We start from the raw sequence: 20,712 nt of genomic DNA on the forward strand, positions 1-20,712 counted from the left end.
ATCTGAGGAAAGCCAAAGCAGCAGCAGTTGTGACTCGTTAATAAACACATTGTCGGGTTTAGCCAGGTGATCTACAAATAATTCGGGTTTGCAGGTCAATTTATGTCATCTTAAAAATAGAAGCAACCCCAACAAAGCTTGTAATTACTGCCGTATACACTCTATGAAGTAGCAGGGCAAAATGCTCACATATATTCAAAATAATCCCCTTAAGTGTTATAATATAATGGCCTTTGTAATAAAACAAACCTTACCTTTTTATAAGTAGAAAAATAAGCATCTGACATTCACACATTGATATCTGGGACATGAATGAAAATAGCTCATGTTACAGCATGTCCTGAGTCACACACTGGATCTGTGTGTGGGACTTTAAGAGGTGATAATCCTGTTTACCAGATTAAGACTAGGCTTTCTCCTGCTCTCCCTTCACCACTGTACACCCAACATCTTCATTTATATTTTACTCATTTTAAATTGCTCTATTGCTAAACTTGCAACAAAGGCCAGTTTACAACAAATGTGATGGTGTAGTAACTGCAAACAAAACACCTTAAATGTAAATGACGTTAATTCTCTGTATGAAAACACGCAGAAGCCTTACACTATGGCTTGATAAGAAGTAATAAACATAATTGTCAGGTCATAAAGATGATAGTGCATTTATGGACACTTCTTATTGGCATATGGCAAATATAAAGGTTGTAGCACAGTAATGTCCAGTAAAGAACATCTAACATTTTGACGAAACGTTATCTATGTGGCATAAAGTATAAGTAAGTAAGTATAAAGTGTACAAATAATTACAACACGTATAACGCTTTGGAAGCTTCAGTGGATGTGGTTATCAGCTGATCACAACACAAAAACAAACTAAACAATAAGATGAAATGATCGGTTTGTACCTGCAGGAGCGGTTTGTCATTGGCAGGTTTCCATGTGTCCGCACGGGTCCACACGTCCGCACGGGTCCGCACGGGTCCACACGGGTCCACACGGGTCCGCACGGGTCCACACGGGTCCGCACGGGTCCACACGTCCACACGGGTCCACACGGGTCCACACGTCCACACGTCCACACGGGTCCACACGGGTCCACACGGGTCCGCACGGGTCCACACGGGTCCGCACGGGTCCACACGTCCACACGGGTCCGCACGGGTCCGCACGGGTCCACACGTCCGCACGGGTCCACACGGGTCCACACGTCCGCACGGGTCCGCACGGGTCCGCACGGGTCCGCACGGGTCCACACGTCCGCACGGGTCCACACGGGTCCACACGTCCGCACGGGTCCGCACGGGTCCACACGGGTCCACACGTCCACACGGGTCCACACGTCCACACGGGTCCACACGTCCGCACGGGTCCGCACGGGTCCACACGGGTCCACACGTCCACACGGGTCCACACGGGTCCACACGTCCACACGGGTCCACACGTCCACACGGGTCCACACGTCCGCACGGGTCCGCACGGGTCCACACGGGTCCACACGTCCACACGGGTCCGCACGGGTCCGCACGGGTCCACACGTCCGCACGGGTCCACACGTCCGCACGGGTCCACACGGGTCCACACGTCCGCACGGGTCCGCACGGGTCCACACGGGTCCACACGTCCACACGGGTCCGCACGGGTCCGCACGGGTCCACACGTCCGCACGGGTCCACACGTCCGCACGGGTCCACACGTCCGCACGGGTCCACACGGGTCCACACGTCCGCACGGGTCCGCACGGGTCCACACGGGTCCACACGTCCACACGGGTCCACACGTCCACACGTCCACACGGGTCCACACGTCCGCACGGGTCCCCACTGGTCCGCACCTGCTGCTGACACCGGAGAGAGACGGAGGCGGCGATGGAGACGAGCACCACGTGACAACAAGACACACGTGATTTACGCGCAAGGGCAGGATTTACGGTACTAAGAGTGCGTGTGACAGGCTCTTATGTTTTTCTAAATATGATTTAATTTGGTGGGATTGTCTCTGTGGGTAATATTAATCATAGTTTTACATTGGTAAAGTTGCAGTATGTGATGAACAATTGAAGAATAAAAGTTCATCACCAGAATGCCTCTGTCAACGTCATCAATAAGCGAAATTATTGATAATATTAATGATATAACAGATCCAGTTTATTTCATCCAGTCTATTATATTAAAAGTTTACACGCAACAGAATTTTCTGACACTTTAAACAATCAATTAACAAAATAAAGGTTTTATCAGGAGTTTTTTACAGGCAAGAGTTTCTGGCAAGATATCCAATGGATAACCAATCCATTGGTTGGGTCAAACAATTAGGAATCTCAAACATATTACAAAACAAGATATTCTTATAGTTAATAAAACTATTCCAAAAGAGACCTTTAAATTAGTCTATCTGCTGAAACCTTTTTTTTAAGTCTTTAAACTGTAATGACCTTATTACTTGATTATTATAATATAACGTATAATAAATACATTTGTTATATTCGCATGACATGTAATGGTTTTGCCTTGAAATGGTTTTCTTTTATATTGTATATTTTCAATAAAAAAATTAAATAAAACAAAAATGTTCAATTCAGGTTTTGTTTCATGGTTACTTTTTGGGTTCCGACCTGAAAACTTTGGTGTTTTGCAGAAAACGTCACTTGAAATAAAACAAAAGATAAATAAAGATAAGGTCTATTCCAGGGTACTGGAGAGGAGAATAGTGGAACCGATAAGTGAACCTCGGAGGAACAGTGTGGTTTTCATCCTGGTCGTGGAACACTGGACCAGCTCTGTACTCTCCATTGGGGGCTCGAGGGTTCATTAGAGTTTGCCCAGTCCACATGTGCTTTGTGGATCTGGAGAAGGCTTTCGACCACATCCCTCGTAGTGTACGTTGCAGCGGAGTGTGAAGCCGCTGAAATGAAAATCAGCACCTCCAAATCAGAGGCCATGGTCCTTGACTGGAAAAAGGTGGCTTGCCCCCCTCCAGGTGAGTGGGGAGTCCTTGCCCCAAGTATATCAGCATTGCTTTCACGAGTGAGGGAAGGATGAAATGGGAGATTGACAGGCGGTCGCTGCATCGGACTGTTGTGAAGAAGCTGAATCGAAAGGCAAAGCTCTCGATTTACCAGTCAGTCTACGTTCCTACCCTCACCTATGGTCATGAACTTTGGGTAATGACCGAAAGGACAAGATCACGGATACAAGGGGTCCAGCCATGGCTGGGCGCTCCTTTAGAGATAGGGCGAGGAGCTCAGTCACACAGGAGGAGCTCGGAGTTGAGCCGCTGCTCCTCCATGTCGAGAGGAGCCAGCTGAGGTGGCTCGGGCATCTGTTCCGGATGCCTCCTGGACATCCTCCGGGAAGAGGCCCCGGGGAGGACCCAGGACACGCTGGAGGGACCATGTCTCTCAGTCTTGGAGGCTCTAGACAGCTGCCCCTGCAACCTGCCCTGGATAAGCAGAGGTTTGGCCCATTTGTGCATTTTGAATTCTTTACATTTTCTAACAGTACCAGTGTAAAACAGGTGCCTGAATAGGTGTTTTGTTAATGTTTTGTTTTGTCCCTACACGACCTCTCTCACCTTTCACTGATTCAACTCAATTCCTTCTACTCGGTTTGTTCCGAAGAATTACTCGGGTGGCAGGCCTCTCTGTCCCCGTCCAAACTATGAAGACACAATGAAGATGTAGGATAAAACACATTTATTGAGAGGAGTTAGTTAAGGCTGTGTGAGTAACATTTGTGTGTAATTTATCAAAAGCATTACAGATATTTAAGAACAAATGTGATCATCAAACTAATGTATCACACAGGCACACTTTTTGATTATAATTTTGTGGACAGTTATGTTTTTTCTATTCAGTGTTTTCAGGCCCTTCTTCTTGCTCCTCGGGCTCCTCCACTTTATATGGAGTTTGCTCTTTCGGGTCAGTCGTCACTTCCTGGACATGTTCTGTATCATCTTCAGCCTCCTCTAAATCAAATCTCTTTGGTTCCTGGGTGGGATTGGTCTCTTCCTCCTCCTTCAGTGGCTCACAGTCTGCAAAAATGTTACAAATAACATGTTATTTAGACCAAAGATTTAATGTCCAAATGCTGACAGAAACATACACACAACAACAACAAAAAGTAGTGTAATTTGGACATGCATCAAAAAGTATCGTCTCTACTGACACCCCGTGGCTGCTGCTGGAACTTGATTAGTCTCAAACGCTGCAAAAAGAAATTTATTGTGTGTAAATGACTTGACTTTTTGAGTAGATCATAATGCCTAATCCTTTGTTTTATTTCAAACTAAATTATCAAATAGAAGTACATTGTTGTTCGGCAATAAATATTTTTTAAATAATTAAACGTACTAGAAAAATATATTTTTCCTTAACAAAGATAATCAACTTTCACAGTTTGTCAGCAGGTTTCAAAATCCAGTTAGAAGTAATAATGTTTAGATATTCCTGTTTGTAGTGCATGGCATCTATTGGGTTCTTTAAGGGACATATTATGTAAAAATGTGTTTAATTAGCATAATAATAGTTCTCCCTCGTCATAAACTTCCTCTAAGTTGTATTTTATGGATTCATGCATGTTTACATATTTGTGATTATTCAAAAAAATAATAATAAAAAAATCAAACTCCAGGTCTTGAATGTTGGGTTAAAAATTTAAACAAATAAAACATCGGCTGCTTTTTTATATCTATTCTACTATTAATTTGTTTTAGATCAATATTGAGAATGAATGCCCAAACAAAGCATAATATATTGTCTTTTGTGTCTACTCCTTTTGTGATCCACTATTATTCTTAAAACAGATATGAAAACCTCAACCATGTACTTAAGCGTACCTTCTGGCTCCTGTGTTTTGGCTCCAGTGTAGGAAGTTATCATCTTTTCCTTTGGTGTATTTGGACCAAACACCACATTTCCCTCTGCATCAGTCCAGTATGAAGTAATGCCTAAATCAGGAGTTCCCTCCACGACCTCCAACTGACAGCAAATTAAGCCGTTAGATCACAAAAAACCCACTAATACTCACAACAGCAAACTCATTACAAATAATACTTACCATAATGAGCGTGGACAGTCCAACTCACTTATACATTTTCTTTTAAGAGCGTTTGCATGATCTACTTTGATTATAGCCTTATATCCTTCAACATGTGATGTGACTTTACAAAGGGAATCGTATTAGTCTTCATGCAATTACTGGTAGTGAGCTTGATTTTCTGCCACATTAAAAACCAAGCCCACCACCTGTAATTGCAAACAAGAGCAAATGTGGAGGTTTAGGATAACACAAAAACGTGAGGGCAGTCGTCATGACGGCGCTTGGTCTTGAAGAAGTCCAAGTGTGCAGTGACAGGGAGGGAAAGAGGAAGTGGGAGACAACTGAAACAAAAAGTCAATTGTGAACAAAGAAAATGGGTTGAAAGACAAAATAGAGCAGGAGAGGGAATAGGTGTCATGAAGGCACATGCTTATTTATTAGTTTCACCAACAAGGAAGTGATACAGAGATATGCTTGCATCAACAGAAATACAGGGCTTTTGTAACAGTGTCTTTACAAATAAATGATCTAGTGACGAGGGGGCATCCAGTGAAGAACATAAAGTGATGGGTGGGAAAACAACATGTGAAAACAGGGAACATGACATGACAAGGCTTTTGCTTCTATTTATGTCATTCGTTTTTTTTAAATCAATGACTCCCTGAGTTTCAGAGTGATGAAACCCATTTACATGACAATTAACAATTTAAAACAAAGTGTGATATTTTTTAAATGGTGAAACCTGCTCAAACTGGCGCCTACAATCAGAAAGCTGAAATCCATTCTAAAATTACACGTTGCATAGTTATCTCCCCAAACAAGCACTGATTGAATTATAATACATACAGTACCTCCTTATTTTTATATAGCACTTGAATACATCTTATTACATGTTGTTTCAATAGACTTACTGGTTAAAGGGTGTATATTGTCTGTCTTTGATCGTGTTATCTCAAGGCTGGACCTTACCATGGTTTAAAATACTAAATAAATATCACTTGCCCACTTTCTACACAACTTCAACATTTTCAAGCTCTTTTTAAGCCTCTCGATACTTTTCCTTTGTATATTTGACGCTAGTGAACACTGTTACTTGCTCTTGCTGGCCTGGTCTGGGATGAAGACACTTACAGTGAAGTCTCCGCTCTCCGTGCCGTACTTGTTCTTCACCAGGATGCTGTACTTGCCAGAGTCTGAAGTGTTCACACCAGTGATGGTGAAGCTGGCAAACTTGCCAGACTCAAACTTAAGGATGCAGTGCTCATCTGATGTGATCTCTCTGTCATTCTTCAGCCAGGTAACCACTGGCACAGGGTCTCCAGAAATATTACAGGTCAAATTCAGGGCCTACGGAACACGAACCAAATGTGTTAAAGAGTTTTATGAACAGTGGAGTAAGTGTTTTCTCTGATACATTACCTTTCCCTCCTGGATAGTGACCACATCAGGAAGACCTCCTGCTACTCGAGCACGGCCTTAGAAAATATACAAACCATTAAAACAATAATTGAACAGGTAACAGAAACATTAATTCAACTGTAACAATTGTCAATATATATACATAAATATGAACAATAACATACTTCTCTCTGCAATAGCAGCAGCCCTAAGTAAACAGAAACAAATAAATTAGACATGTACTTTATCAATAAATATGAAACTTTTACTTAATACATACTTGAGTCTGTTGTATTCTGCGAAAGCCTCATCATACGCTGCAAATCAGAAAGTTGCAAATATTTGTTATCGGTGGCATCATCAGAACTTCTTATGAGAAAAGTCAGTGTGTGACACAGAATGGGGAACGTTGGTTCTTCTTGTCTCACCTTGTCCGCTCAGCTCCACAGTCCTCCTCAGGCCGCCTTTCCCATCGCTAAACTCAATGGCGTATGTGCCCATGTCTTTTTCTGTTGGCTCTGTGATCTGAAGCCAGAGCTGCTCCCCGACCACGCCGCTCTTGATGCGAGCAGAGAAAGCTATGGCTGAATCCCTGGGAACACCATTCGTATGTCACCATCTTTCAGGGCAGTTCTTGTATCTCTGCCCATCATGCAGTCTGAACTCACTTGTAATGCCATGTCACTTGCAGCAAGTCGTTGAAGTAGTTGACAAATGTGTAGAGTCGGATGCCATTTTCTGTACTGGTAATCTTCAGTGGAGTTGAGGAATTGGCTGGCAAGCAAAAATAAATAATGATGTGATATTATTCAATGTGCACTGAAATGTACGGCTGATAGGATTTTCAGTCTTACCAATAAAGCTGAAAACCTCATTCATCAAGTCTTTAAAACCTAAAGAACATACATTTTTCTTATTGTGGATACATGAATATATAGGGAAAGTGTTTTCTTTTCTTTTATATAACTATTCTACCTTGTTCTGTCAAATTCAACTTAGAAGTGTCCTTTCCCCGGTCGTCCTTCAGAACCACCTCATACACGCCAGAATCTTTCTTGGAAATCTAACAGAGACAACAGAATCATCACGTTTAACATTATTCACACAGTGCACAACACAAAACAAGAACATAGTTTGAAACCATCTGAAAAGGCAAAGCTTTTCTCTTCTGCTAAGGATGCTGCAGAAAAACGGACACATGACACAAGGGCAAAAAAGCCAACAGACAGACACTGATATGAGAAAGAGCACTCTCAAGCCGAATATTGCAAATCCACAATCATCACTTATGGTAATGAGTCATGACAAAATAAATGTTTCCAACTTTGAGTTTTCTCCAGAGAAGGCTGTCGGCATACTCTGCTGTTTCTGCTGGGGAGTCACGCTGAAATGGAACAAGGTCACATGTTTATACTGTAGATCCAGACTGTAGACCTAAGTATTAGATATATTATGTACCACTTGGACACTGTGGCGGCAACAAATGAAGAACAACGGGAGTTTATGTAAATGAAGAGCACAAAACAGGGTAGAAAGTTGTACAAAATAAAACAAAAGAATACAGTTGATGACGATTTTTGACACTTAACACTGACTTACACTTACTTGACATGAACAGGTTGGCTGATCCAGATTTCACTGTTTACATTAGTATATGCAAGAGAACTGAGTGACTTGTATAGAGTACACAAATACACAGAGATATCACACAGTATACATTACACATGCAGTACAACAGTGACATTTTCCTCACCTGAGCGATTTCCAGCTTCAGGACTCCCTCCGTGAAGCCCAGGCTGTTATCTGATTTGATCTCTTTGCCATCTTTGTACCAAACTGCAGTGGTCTCTTTCTTCATGTTCCCAACCTGAAGTGCCCAAAGCGTAGATTAGTCATTGGCGTATTATTTACAAGTAATCTTCTGATATTACTCTTAAAATCTTACCTTGCACTTGAGTATCACACAGCATTCAGGTGTCACCTCATAACCCAAGTACTCGATGAAGTGAGGACCTACACAACACAACATGTTAAGTATTTACATAGAAATATGTTTTATATTTCCCTCAATAGCCTTATTACCTTGTTTTCGGAACCATTCTTTTCTTTGGAACTCAGACTCCTTTTGCAGTCCCTTAAACACTGTCAGCATTAATAGATTATGTTATGAGTGAAACAAGTTATGGGAAATTGTGTTTAAATGTACTGCGCTGCCCTTCAGTGGAAGGAACAATGGACTTACCATCCCCGATCAGAACCAAACTAGACTGGTTTTTAGCCTTTCCATCCAGCAGCTGGAAGGTGAAGGTCCCCTCGTCGGCAGGAGTCAAAGACTCCATGATCATCTCAATAATGCCAGTATTTTTGTCAAAATTCATCTTGTATTTCTGCAAGAGAGCAAACTCCACAGTCATTTTCAAATAATTTTAACATGAATAATTGAAGAGAATAGAATAAACCTGACCTCCCCTTGAGAGATGCCATTATCATTGAACACGTAATCAATTGTGCCATTTCCTGACATCTCTGCCTGCAGCCAAAAGCGGACTCTGCCCTTCTCCAGCATCTCCACAGCCAACTCTGACTTCAGTGGAATAACTAATGCGTAAAAGGGATTGGCACAAGTTAAGGAAGTAGATAAACGCATGACATAGTAACAACCGGCTGTGACTGTGAGGATAAAATACTCACTGGGAAACTTATGGTCGTGACTAATCTTCAGCAGTTTTTTCAGCTCTGACAAAAGAATAATAGGCATCAGAAAGTGATGTAAGTGCCACAGATATTCCTTTTATTATAATCTACCTTCAGCAGACAAAGTGTAACTGGAGGAAGCACCATCTGTGTGAGTGACACTACACGAGTAAATGCCAATGTCTTCCTCTGCAGGACTGCTGAACACAGCCTTCGACCTGCAATACATTCAGAACACAGTCACTTATTTAAATATCAAATACATTGCAGTACTGTACGTCATTATGCAATGTTAGCAATAAACTGCCAGTATTGATGAGTACAAAAGAAAACACAGTCCTTGTGGTGTGTAAATGTGTGTTTTTGCTCTTCTAAATAATGGTACATAAATGTTTAATAATTGGTGCAATAAAACAAAAATGTCTTCTAATGTGTCATGTTTCAGATTAAGTAAAGACAGAGAACAAAATGCAAGTTTACTGGCAACACATACCTGTTTCCCTTGGTCTCTACAGCCACTCGAGATGACTCTGAGATTTCTTCATAGTTTTTGGACCACAAAAACTTGGAGTCTGGTGTAATTTCACCACATTCAAAGTTTAGGGAGACAATACCATCATCATCAACATCCACAACAATCTCCTTGGTGCCTAAAACACAGATATATATTGTTAAGTGTTGTAAATATCGACGCAGGAAGTGATTGAAAGTCTGAAAAACTTGCCTGGTTTGGTGACAGCTTTGACAGGCTCTGAGACCTCAGAGGATTTTCCAACACCCGCTTGATTTTGAGCACGAACACGGAACACATAAGTGTTCCCTTCAGTCAAGTTTTTAACCTGTCATTACCGTAGAAAATGTTGATGATGTGCTTGGATACAATGTGTCATAAACAAACCCGTGTGAGGAGACAGACCTTGAAATATGGCTTGTCAGTGGCCTTGGTGTTCACACTTCTCCAGGCCTCCTCTGAAGACTCAGCTTCCTTCACATCAACGTAAAATCCATTGACTGGATCACGGCCCTGATATACAGGTTTTTTCCACAGCAGCACTACAGACTCATTTCGCACTTCTCTGATCTCCAGGTCATGAGGTGGGCCTGACAACACATCACATTAAAATGAGCTTGTTTTTTAGTTTATTTAGTCATTTACATCTTGACCAAGTTTTATATAACAACTTTACCAGAAATAAGTTTTAAGGACTGGACAAAACGATACTACTAACTAAAAGGACATATATTATCTGTCTTTCCACTGCCTACCTGGGACTGCGATGGTCCACTCTTCACACAGGAAAGTGTCACTGGGCAGAGAGGGGATCCCCACACCAGCTATATTGGCTGCCCTCACCTGGAACTGGTACTTTTTTTTCTCCAGCAGGTCAGACACCTGCACAGTACACAGTGCACAGATGAGTAATAAACACACTTAAGAGCTCACTGTTTCAAGTACAGCAATGGTGTATTATAATCCTTGAGAATATTCAATAGAAACCTACTCTGTATGCCCTCTCACTGACAGCCCTGATGTTGGCTTCATGCCACGGTCCTGGCACTCCATCAATGACCTCCCGGTAATCCACAAAGTAACCTGTGATATCAGCGCCGACAGATGTGGGCTGTTTCCATGCAAGCACCATTGAGTCACGCACACACTCCAAAATATTGATGCCAAAGGGTGGAGTGGGGGACGCTGAAATGACAAAGTACTCCAGTTAACCTCAGTATGTCCAGCGCATGGAAGAGGTGGAAATGGAAATGGAAACCACATACTGTATGCATGTATATTATGTTTACTGTTTGACAGGGAAAGGCTAAAATGTCAAATGTTATGTTTTGTTCAAAAAGACATTGTCACTGCAGTATAGCAGTATATAGCACAAAAAGGTATTTTCACAAATACCCTTCTCAGACAAATCTGATACCTAGAGCTGAATAAAACCAATTGAAATGTGGCCCCACTTCACAGAATTCAGAGAAACCATGTGAGGCTTGCGTGCCACTTTGTGTGAGGTGTGATTAGCTACTGTTACTCTGTTACTTGTCTGTTATGTGTCCTTGGTGCAGAAGAGAGTGAAGAGGTGACTGACAACACATGACCAAGCGTGAGACAGGCAAGTGGGAATTTCATTGGTGGGTGACTACTTGGGGGGAATTTCATTGGTGGGTGACTACTTACCTTGGAGAAGAGAATGCCAGCAAATGTTAATTTGAAAATGTTGAAAATAATTGATGATACAAAGGAGTCTGTGATATTCCATTGCTGCTCACCTGACTTCCTCCTTGGCCTTGTAGTGTCTTGATAAGCAGAAGCATCTACAGAGAACTTACATGCCTGTGTGGGCTCAGGGTGGGCTGCAGCCTCAGCAGAGAGCTTTGACTGAGCAGAGGTCGACTCACAGGTAGGAAGTGTGACCGGCTCTATATGTTCAACTGTGTGAGTGAGTGAGTCTAAATCTACGGCTGACACACAGTCCGTGGCCAGTTCTCTGCCCAGGTTAGGGGTCCGGGGCCTGCAGTCTTTGCTCACAGACTCTTTACTTGCCCCGAGCCCCTTCCCTGGATCAGTGTCAATTTGAGCTATGCACTTTAGCACAGTGTCAGGGAGGGACTGGACAGTCTCATGCGTGTCCATCCAGAGTGGCCTGTGCTCAGTTAGTTGGCCCAAGTTACCCCCTGGCCCAATCTCCAACACACCATGAGGAATGCCGCCTCCTAAAGGAGTTAGCAGAAAAAGCATGGATAAAACAGGCAATTCAGAGCATTTTCATTACCCAATCACAAAATAACAAACCACAACATAAACCTGTAACCAATTATAATTTCAGTCTAAATGTCTTCATCTGAGAGGTCACAAATAATGAAGACAAGATGACCAACATCCAGGTGACGAGGTGAGTGAGGGTGAACATGCTGAACAAGGCGTACATTTAGACCCATTTATTAATGCAAAGAAAAATCTTTTATCTTTAAAAAGAGACGTGCACTGACTATGGTGTTTAATACAAATAATTAATTTGGTTCTACTTTGAAGAGACCGACTTGCATGCAGATGAGTAATATCAATGAATGCTTTGTCCACACATGCATGAAAGTAAAGGAAGGTTCAGTGGTGAGTGAAAGATTCCTTCATGCAGTTAATCTTGTTCATTGGAGTATAAATGCTACCTTTAAACCAGGTGGGGTCGCTGACACATCTCGTGCCCAATATAGGAAGGGAAAATGGAAATGGTGGAGTGTGATACGAGCTGGTTTGTAACAACCACTGAATTGGATCACTGTGACCCAAATAAGAGGAAGTGTACAAGTCCTGGCCCTGCCTCAGGCTGTGCAGGAAGTGTTGGGGAGAGTGAGGGAGACAGGGAGGTGGTGCCCACAGGGAGAATACAGTGATAAGGTGATTCAGTGAAACTGTCGGTAACACTTATAAAGCAAATTATTTCCATTCAACATTTTCTGTATTGTGAATATTGTGCCATGAGAGGCGTCATATGTAAACAGACTATATTTGTAGTCAAATCCTTTGTCTGCTGTTTTACTTAGACTTACTCACCAATCGCAGCCTTCACTTCAACAGCCTCAGATTCTGGGGAGAAGTTGCTGAGTCCAGCTGCGTTCACTGCCCTAACCCTAAAGATGTACCTCTCCCCTGTCTCCAGGCCATGGCAGATGAACCTGCAGAGCACATGGACATCAAACTACTACTCTAGGTTAATGAAACATATGCACATTTCCATTCAGTTTACCTGGTGACATTCACCGGCTTGTTGTTGCATGGCTCCCACACATTGCTGCCCTCAATGCTACATTCTATATAGTATCCCACTAATTCCTTTGCATTCTGGGAGGATTCCCAGGATACTACCACAGAAGTATCTGTATTTCTAGTGGGGACCACTTTGCCTGGAGCCGCTGGGATATCTATAAATAACAAAAGGTTAAAGTCTCATGATACTATTATACTCATAATACTACTATATAACAAATTATGTGGATATGATACATAGTTTTCCTGACCAAGTTTGTCTCCGACTGTGGTGGTCTCGGTTGGTTCTGATGGTTCGCCCACTCCGGCAGAGTTGCAGCAGCGAACACGAAAGTTGTAGGATTTCCCTTCAGACAGATCGAACAGTGCAAAGCGTGGGGATTTGACTGGGATCTCTGTATTCACCCTCTGCCAATTGTCTGTGCCAGAGACACACTAACGAGAAGAAGACGTTTCACTGCCAGTTTTTGCATATACTACGCTACATATTTACAGTTTGAAGTACCTTTTCTACATAATACATGAGACCTTCAAGGCTCTTCTCTCCTGGGGGCTTCCAGCTCAATACCACATAGTTTTTGGTGGCCTCAGTCACTTGCAGTTCACGAGGTCTTCCAGGAACAACACTTTCTACACAACAATACACAGATGAACTGATAACCACCAACTGCTTACTGTAAAAACTGTTAATGATAGAAATATGGTGGGTTTATACCTGCAGGTTCCTCCTCTGTCACAATGATCTGTCCGGTCCAGGGAGCAGAAGTGCCTGTTCGTGATCAGGAACGCCCCATGAAGAAATGAATGAATTCTCTCAAACACTAAGAAAATGATGATCCAATATGTTTATAGTGGATTTAGTACCTCGCATACGTGCACGGTCTGCTGGGTCCATGGCAGCGACAGGCTCAGACACTCGGGATGGATAGCTCATACCACAGCAGTTAACAGCGCGGATGCGGAACACATAGGAGCGGCCTTCAACCAGGCCAGTGACGGGGATACGGGCAAACTTCACTGGAGTGTCATTACACTGGACCCAGTGGTTTGTTCCAACCTCACACCTTCACACAATAGAACACATGGAACCATGTGATTTGAGCTCTTTATTGATTTTGAATATCTTATGTGTGAAGTTTAGTGTATTATAACTTTGAATGGTACTGAACATAAAAAATGGGACATTACATTCTTTGTCCCCAAAGAAAGGATGACAGTCAATTTATAGACTTTATTCAAAAACTAACTACTGCAATGGGAAAAATACTGGGAGAATGGGAGATATCCATTTGTTCAGTTAAATGGAAAAGTGGTGGGGCTGGACCATACTGACCTGTCCACAAAGTAGCCAAGAATAGAGTTGCCACCATCAACTGCTGGCTGCTTCCAGGTGACGATTATGTAATCCTTATTGGCATCAAGACAACGAACATCCAGAGGTGCGGCTGGGGCTCCTTCCACCTCGGCCTCATTATCTGATGAACACAATGACGCAGCTGTTTGTTCATACTCCACTGGAAGATGTCTTTTACTTGCACAAATATTGCCACTGAATATAAAGTCTGTATTCCCTTCCAGTTGTTATTTCCAGTATTTTATTTGGGTTGCGAGCCAGACCAGAGATTCCAGTGCTGAGCTTTCTTAGAATGGCTCCCCCACACAAGGGATCACATTGGTATGGAATCCCTGTTATAGACTCCTCTTTAAAAAGGGACATCAGCTGTAGCCGAGCGACAACTGGGGGAACACAGTGACTAGTATGTTTAGACAGACAGAAGCTCTTTAAAGGTCACTTAAGCCAGACTTTTGAAGGTATTCAAACTATTTTATCCGGTGATACGGTTTGAGAGGCTTGGCTTTTAGTGGTCAGAAGTTGTGTTTTTAGGGGACACGGGAGTGTCAGGGGAGGCATTTAGTTTACAGTGCCTCAAAGTGTAAAGACCAGTGCTTTACCATAAATTGCATTATTCCTCCTTTAACCCAAAAGCACCTAGTAGTAAAAAAGATTTAAAATTTGATAGGTTGAATAAAATACCTCGAACAAACACGTAGGCAGAGTGTGTCTCATATCCAGACTTAGTGGTAACACGTAGAGTATAAAGTCCCTCGTCCTCTTTGTTCAGGTGTGCGAGTGTCAGTGTGGCTCTGTCCCCACTCCAGTGCATCTGGTACCATTTAGAAGGAGACAGTAACACACCTAGAAACATACAAATCAATATAAATACTGAACATAAGCAGATATATGTTAAAGTGGTTTATTATAGAAGCAGTTCATAGACCTACCATCTCTGTACCACTGGATCTCAGGCTGGTATCGGTTTAAAGTTGGATAAATGATGACGGTACATCCCAGACTCATAGTCTCGCCCTCACGTCCAAACGAAACTCCAAACTTATCGACAATCTGAGTCTGGAAGTTAATGCCATACTCAGACACAGGGCCCTCTACAAACAGAAGAAAATGAGTTGGTAAAGTGGCAGTGGTCAAACCAACAGTGATGGCACAACACCGCAAGAATACACGTATTATATTATATATCCACCAAAAAAGATATAGTGGGAAAACATTCACACAACAAATGGAAAATAATGTAGAAAGATGTGGATGAAAACCCACAGCAAAAGCAAAAGAGTGACTGAACAGAGTATTTAAGATGAGCATTGAATGTGACCACAACACAACACAGCCAGAATGTGTGCTAGTGCCTGTACATTGTGAACTATATGAATATAAAACATAAAATTCTATTGCTAAAACATAGCTGACAAAAGCCATTCTGACAACATTTTTAAATTTGGTTCCACAGTTTCAATGGAAGGCCGTGAAGTGAGATGAGGCCATGCAATGATTCCAAAACCATTGAAAGCCAAAATGACCAGTTACCTCGAGTAATGGCCCCTGCAAAAGCGGCACAGCGTCAAAGAGACAAGAAAGTGTTAATGCAGTAGCACCCCCAGTCTCCCACACCCGCCCCATCACACAATATGAGGGATATCCTTAGAATGATAACAACATCAATCTAAAAGGATAGCAGCAGCAAGCAGCTTTGCAAATGATTCAGATACTATTTTGCTAGATACTCCTGCAACAAAGCAATGACCAGGATTAGAGTCAAATTGGAAAAATCTACAATAACCCAGAAGATACATAAAGATTAGTTTTATAGTAGGTACATTTTTGCATTCTGTATTAAAATAACTAAAGCAAATATGAACTGAAACTTAATTACAATGGGAACAATATTATAGCAAAAAAATTATATATTTGAAAAGCATGTGTTCATTCTAATCAGGGCACCCTTAGACACAAGGAAGTAAACAATAACAGATAAGATTGTACTTACGCCTGGGAGCTGGCAGAAACTCATCCACATCACCTTTAAACCCTGTCAGATACAACATAGCAGAATGGGTTTTATGCACACATTTTAATGTAGGTCTGTACATGTACTGTAATGGACTTGAGACCCTTCTTGATTTGAATGGTCACATAATACTAATAGACATATTGGTGATAAGAGGAGGGGGAAGCCAAACCTACTCTTCACAACGACAGAGGCAAAGGCGGACAGCTCCCCCTTGGAGTTCATGGCAGAAACGCGATATTGAGCTGTGTCATCAAAATCACACCTGAAACAGAGAAGCATCAGGTGATCTATGCATCCATGTCATCACATACAGTCACATACACAGAGGCCCTCCCTTAAGTCATCCCCGATGCTCGAGCCATTTTAATAACATAAACTATGATGGCGCCAACAGTGATGCATTCCATAACAGACTGAAATACTCAAGTAATAAATAGACACCGGGGACTGGTGACGTCAATCAGCTGATACTTCCTTATGCTCTACATCGTATGTACTGCTTATGTTCATTAGATACACATAGTTTATTAATATTAAAGAACTCACCTGTTGATCTCCAGAGAGTGGACATTGTATTTGCTTTCAAGTTTATATTTTCCAGGGTTGCCAAGGGGGTCAATAGGCACATTGTTTTTGTACCTTGTAAAACAATTCAATTCATTTATGAACAATGCCCATTAAAAAGAAATTGATTTCATGTAAAAACATTTATATAGGTATCTCTCACCAGACGATCCTGGGGTCCGGCCAGCCGCTGACAGTGCAGTGCAGGCGCACACACTGCTTCTCCCACACTGTGTGGGAGCGAGGCTTAATCACAAACTCTGGAGTGTGCATCAGGCTGTCTTCGTTCATACGCTTAAAGTGCTCTGATTGTTCATGGATCTTCAAACACAGCACAATTCACTTGTTAAAACATGCATGTTTACTGGGATATTTGAATATAACATATGACAGAATTACTTTGTATATACTATACAAATGTACATTCACATCAGGCATATGCATTACATGCCTGTTGCAAAGTAGTAAAACAATTACATGCAATGCTCAAGCAAAGTTTCAGTTTACATTTGCAATGACATTACAGTCTTTCAATATTCTAAGTGGTGATGAAACTTTATGGTCACACCACTGGTATTATGACAAGGCTCTTGAGACTTGTGTGTCTTCAGAAACGTGATCTTCTGGTGAATTTGTCACCTAGTAGTAAAGGCTAAGGAGACATGGGTCTGTTGAGGATTGAGGGTTACTGCGGTTTGTGACATCCAGTAAAGACATGTCTCTTAATCACCCCGGGATAAATAACTCCTTCATAAAAAGAAGCCTCTTAGCCATATTCAAATCATGGCAGTGGGTAGTCCACAACCACTAACAAAAACATACAAATACAGATACAAATTAACAAATACGTTCGACGAATATACAAATTAATAGATTTTGTGTTTGGTTTAAGAGATCATCGCCCTAAACATAAATATAAAACTCTACAACCTAAAGGGTTGAAAAATGGAGTGAGTTGTTATTATTCCTTGGTTCACCCTGAGTAAACTAACCCTTTTGTTGAGAGAGATGCGATTGGCTGTCTCACGAATGGCCTCCTTCCTAGAGATCTGCTCCATCTCCAGGGTTTCCCTGCGGGCCATCTGAGCAGACTCCCTCCCCCTGGTCTCTGTATCAGAAAATCCTGAAGCAAACTCTCCACTGGCCAGGTGTGTAGAGGAGGGCACAAGACATTTTCAATGTTCAAGACATTTTTGGGGTTCCACTTCCATGAGGTAATGAGCTGATTACCTGCCCCTGAAGATAGGCACAACATAGCCAATGACGTGGTTCTCTTTGTCCACTGCTAAGTAAGTTGGCTTAGGTCTCTTGGGCAGAGGGCTGAGTCTGCTCTCCTCCAGCCCAGGGAGGAAAGACACTGTGAGCCTGAGATGTACAGAAAACCATAAGCCTGGCTCCAGGCCAGACACAGCTGATAACAACAACACTAAGAAGTCAAATGTTGAGGACAAGAGGAATCGGGAAATGGAGGTGAAGTGAAGTTTCCATTAAGGGACTAGTCATTCAATTAATCACAAATCACAAACTATATAAACAAAGAAATGTAGTTATTAATTCCTTTGGCATTCCTGTTTTCCTATGCAATGTAGAAGTGTTCCTACACATCCTACACTTAATTCCCAGGGCCTTTAAGGATACAAGTGGCTTCTGCTGGAATGGAAATACCATCTGTGGCACTTAAAAGTACGGGTGTGTGATAACATGGGGCTGGAGGCTGAGGGCTGACTGTCCGCATTTTTTCACTATCTTTCTAGGTCACTCTCTTTTACCCTCTGAAATGGATGTGTGAATAGCATAAAAGATAGGAAGCATCTCAAAACGTTAGTTGTGGTCTTGAATAGTGCATGTGTGAAGCCGAAGATCACACAAGATTAAAAAAATCTAAGCCATCAGATCCGTTTATACTGTGTCTTCTTTACACAGTGTCACTTTTAAATGAAACCTTTAAATGTCTAAACACACGTAACCTCACAAAACAGCCTAACATAATATTGACAATTTGATAAACTATTTAAGATGAGCAATTAACCACTTTCTATATATTCTATAGAAAAAGAGTAGAGTCTCAAGCTTAATGACCCTCTGAATCAATTATCTCAACACCAAAAAATACAGGAAGAAGTCAGTTTACATTTTAATTGTGCAAACAAAAGTTGAATGTCCATGTCACACTATGCTACTACTGCATAACACTCTCCTTCTTCACAGCTGATTGAGAACTGATCACACAAATAAGACAGATTTTTTCAAGACATTGTAAGTCAGGCTTGGCAGTCATGCATGTACGGATGGCTGTTGTTAGTGTAACAAACAAAAACCAGGCTGAAGAAGTGTTTGCGTTGAAGTAGGAAAACTTGGGTTTGTCAGCCAAACATGAAATACAATATGATCCAGGGAAGGTGCTCGACCAGAGGGAAGTGGGGTGAGGGCCTTGATCAGCACAGGAAGGGTAGATGATAGTGTTAGGGGCAGTGGGGCTTTACTGTTACAAAGAAGTGGGATGATGGAGGTAGATGTTCTCCTCTTGACTTCCTCAAAACTCCTTACCCCCTGCTGCTGCTCAGAGCAGAGCTGCTGCTGCCAGCTCCTGTGACCCTGCTGCTGGACCGGTACCGGCTCATGGTGGACTCCATCTCTGAACTGCGGTAGCCGCGGTCATAGTGGCGATGGCGCCTTTGGTAGAAGGGTATGGATCCAGACATGGTGCAGGCGACTCCTGTGTCAGCCTATTGTGTGTTTATTATGATGTTTGGTTTGTTAGTGTAGAGAGCTCTAACATTCACTATTAAAACATATTTACACGGCCTACAAATATAATTAACTCACAAATAATAATCTTTGACATTCAGACTGTAAATTCAATCCAGCAAGACAGCTGAGAGACATGTCCTGTACTTCAGGCTAACAGGCATTAATCCATCATGCACAAATAGACTTATGCAAAGGGTACAACTATTAACAAGCCTTACCTGGGAGAGTCACTCCAAAGATCAGTGAAAAAGACAGGTAGCAGGCAATGGTTCGCTCTACACAACAAAAATACTGTTGGCCCTTGACAGAATGTCCAAGCAGCAGTCCCATCCTTTTATGGAGAGGGTGGAGATAAATATAGCAGACAGTGTTGGGGGGCAAGTCAAGTCCCATGCAACACATTTATGGGTGCAGGCTTCTCTGACTGAGTATCACTCCCTGTGATGCAGGTAAACAGTGTTAGTATAATTGTAGGCTTTATATATAAGACAGTAATTTGTGGATCATTTGGTGGTGGTTATTATTTCTTAAACTAATTACCATTTTTAATTTAGTAAGCCAAACTCCTCCACAAATGGAAGGCCTTGGACATTTGGCAGCCATGTTTTATTTGGGTGCACATATCTGAGACTGTTGTCACTGGAAATGGTGTCTCTCACGACTCAAGGCTTCTGTGTTGAACACTGTGCCCTCTGGCTTTGGGCCTTCAATCACCACTGTGTATCTGGTTCCCCTCCTCGCTTCTGATTGGTCCTCATATGCAACTTTTATTAATGCTTTCAATCAACTAATTAAACTAAGACGTAACACTATCAGACCAGGCCGGTGCGCGGATGACTATGAGTCATTATACAATATCAATATGGTTATTAATAAATCAGACCATAACAAAGACATCATTGTTAGATATAGGCTGCTAAGACAAAATTAATACTAGCCTTTAGTAAACTAACAAAATTGTTGATATTATATTTTTAAAACATGTAAATAGTTGCGCTTTAACCGTGTTTGCGCTAATTAAGATGTCAAATATATATTATACAACAGATATATCATAAGATAAGAGAAGAAGAGAAGAGAGTATAGGCCTTTATACTCATCATGCATACTAAACAAGAATGTATTTTAGACA

The 20,712-nt window shown here is 42.0% G+C and overlaps 1 protein-coding gene across 6 annotated transcripts; it reads right to left on the reverse strand.

Moving 5' to 3' along the window:
• Nucleotides 1–3,676: 3,676 nt before the first annotated feature.
• On the reverse strand, nt 3,677–19,924 carry myom1b (myomesin 1b). 6 transcript variants are annotated; one of them, XM_072451008.1, is made up of 40 exons: nt 19,377–19,565; nt 18,060–18,194; nt 17,822–17,969; nt 16,993–17,150; nt 16,812–16,904; nt 16,439–16,527; nt 16,242–16,283; nt 15,782–15,796; nt 15,181–15,342; nt 14,933–15,094; nt 14,231–14,372; nt 13,762–13,961; nt 13,613–13,666; nt 13,403–13,527; nt 13,149–13,332; nt 12,878–13,052; nt 12,685–12,806; nt 11,829–11,846; nt 10,631–10,824; nt 10,395–10,521; nt 10,045–10,229; nt 9,853–9,967; nt 9,622–9,778; nt 9,240–9,346; nt 9,126–9,170; nt 8,899–9,032; nt 8,677–8,821; nt 8,517–8,576; nt 8,380–8,447; nt 8,188–8,301; nt 7,410–7,497; nt 7,289–7,327; nt 7,103–7,208; nt 6,863–7,026; nt 6,715–6,751; nt 6,620–6,642; nt 6,456–6,511; nt 6,168–6,383; nt 4,834–4,975; nt 3,677–4,029 (listed from the first exon to the last, which is right to left on the reverse strand). In XM_072451008.1, the coding sequence occupies exons 1-40, from the start codon at nt 19,529–19,531 to the stop codon at nt 3,845–3,847; spliced, it is 4,686 nt and encodes a 1,561-aa protein (XP_072307109.1). In that variant the 5' UTR covers nt 19,532–19,565; the 3' UTR covers nt 3,677–3,844. The 6 variants fall into 6 exon arrangements, with proteins under 6 accessions (XP_072307109.1, XP_072307110.1, XP_072307112.1 ...); XM_072451009.1 differs by lacking the exon at nt 15,782–15,796 and having other exon boundaries at nt 19,377–19,531; XM_072451011.1 differs by lacking the exon at nt 11,829–11,846 and having other exon boundaries at nt 19,377–19,531.
• Nucleotides 19,925–20,712: the final 788 nt, after the last annotated feature.

The sequence above is a fragment of the Eucyclogobius newberryi genome, unplaced genomic scaffold (genome assembly GCF_026437365.1).
Source record: "Eucyclogobius newberryi isolate DKJ021-1_F unplaced genomic scaffold, fEucNew1.0.hap1 SCAF_18, whole genome shotgun sequence".
NCBI classification, from domain to species: Eukaryota; Metazoa; Chordata; class Actinopteri; order Gobiiformes; family Gobiidae; genus Eucyclogobius; species Eucyclogobius newberryi.

Coding starts and splice junctions, on each gene's coding strand:
- myom1b (XM_072451008.1), bottom strand. CDS start 19,531: ATGTCTGGATCCATACCCTTCTACCAAAGGCGCCATCGCCACTATGAC. Junction 8,302..8,379: donor GTGTGATACTCAAGTGCAAG/GTAAGATTTTAA, acceptor TGGGCACTTCAG/GTTGGGAACATGAAGAAAGA. Junction 6,512..6,619: donor TGCTGCTATTGCAGAGAGAA/GTATGTTATTGT, acceptor ATATTTTCTAAG/GCCGTGCTCGAGTAGCAGGA.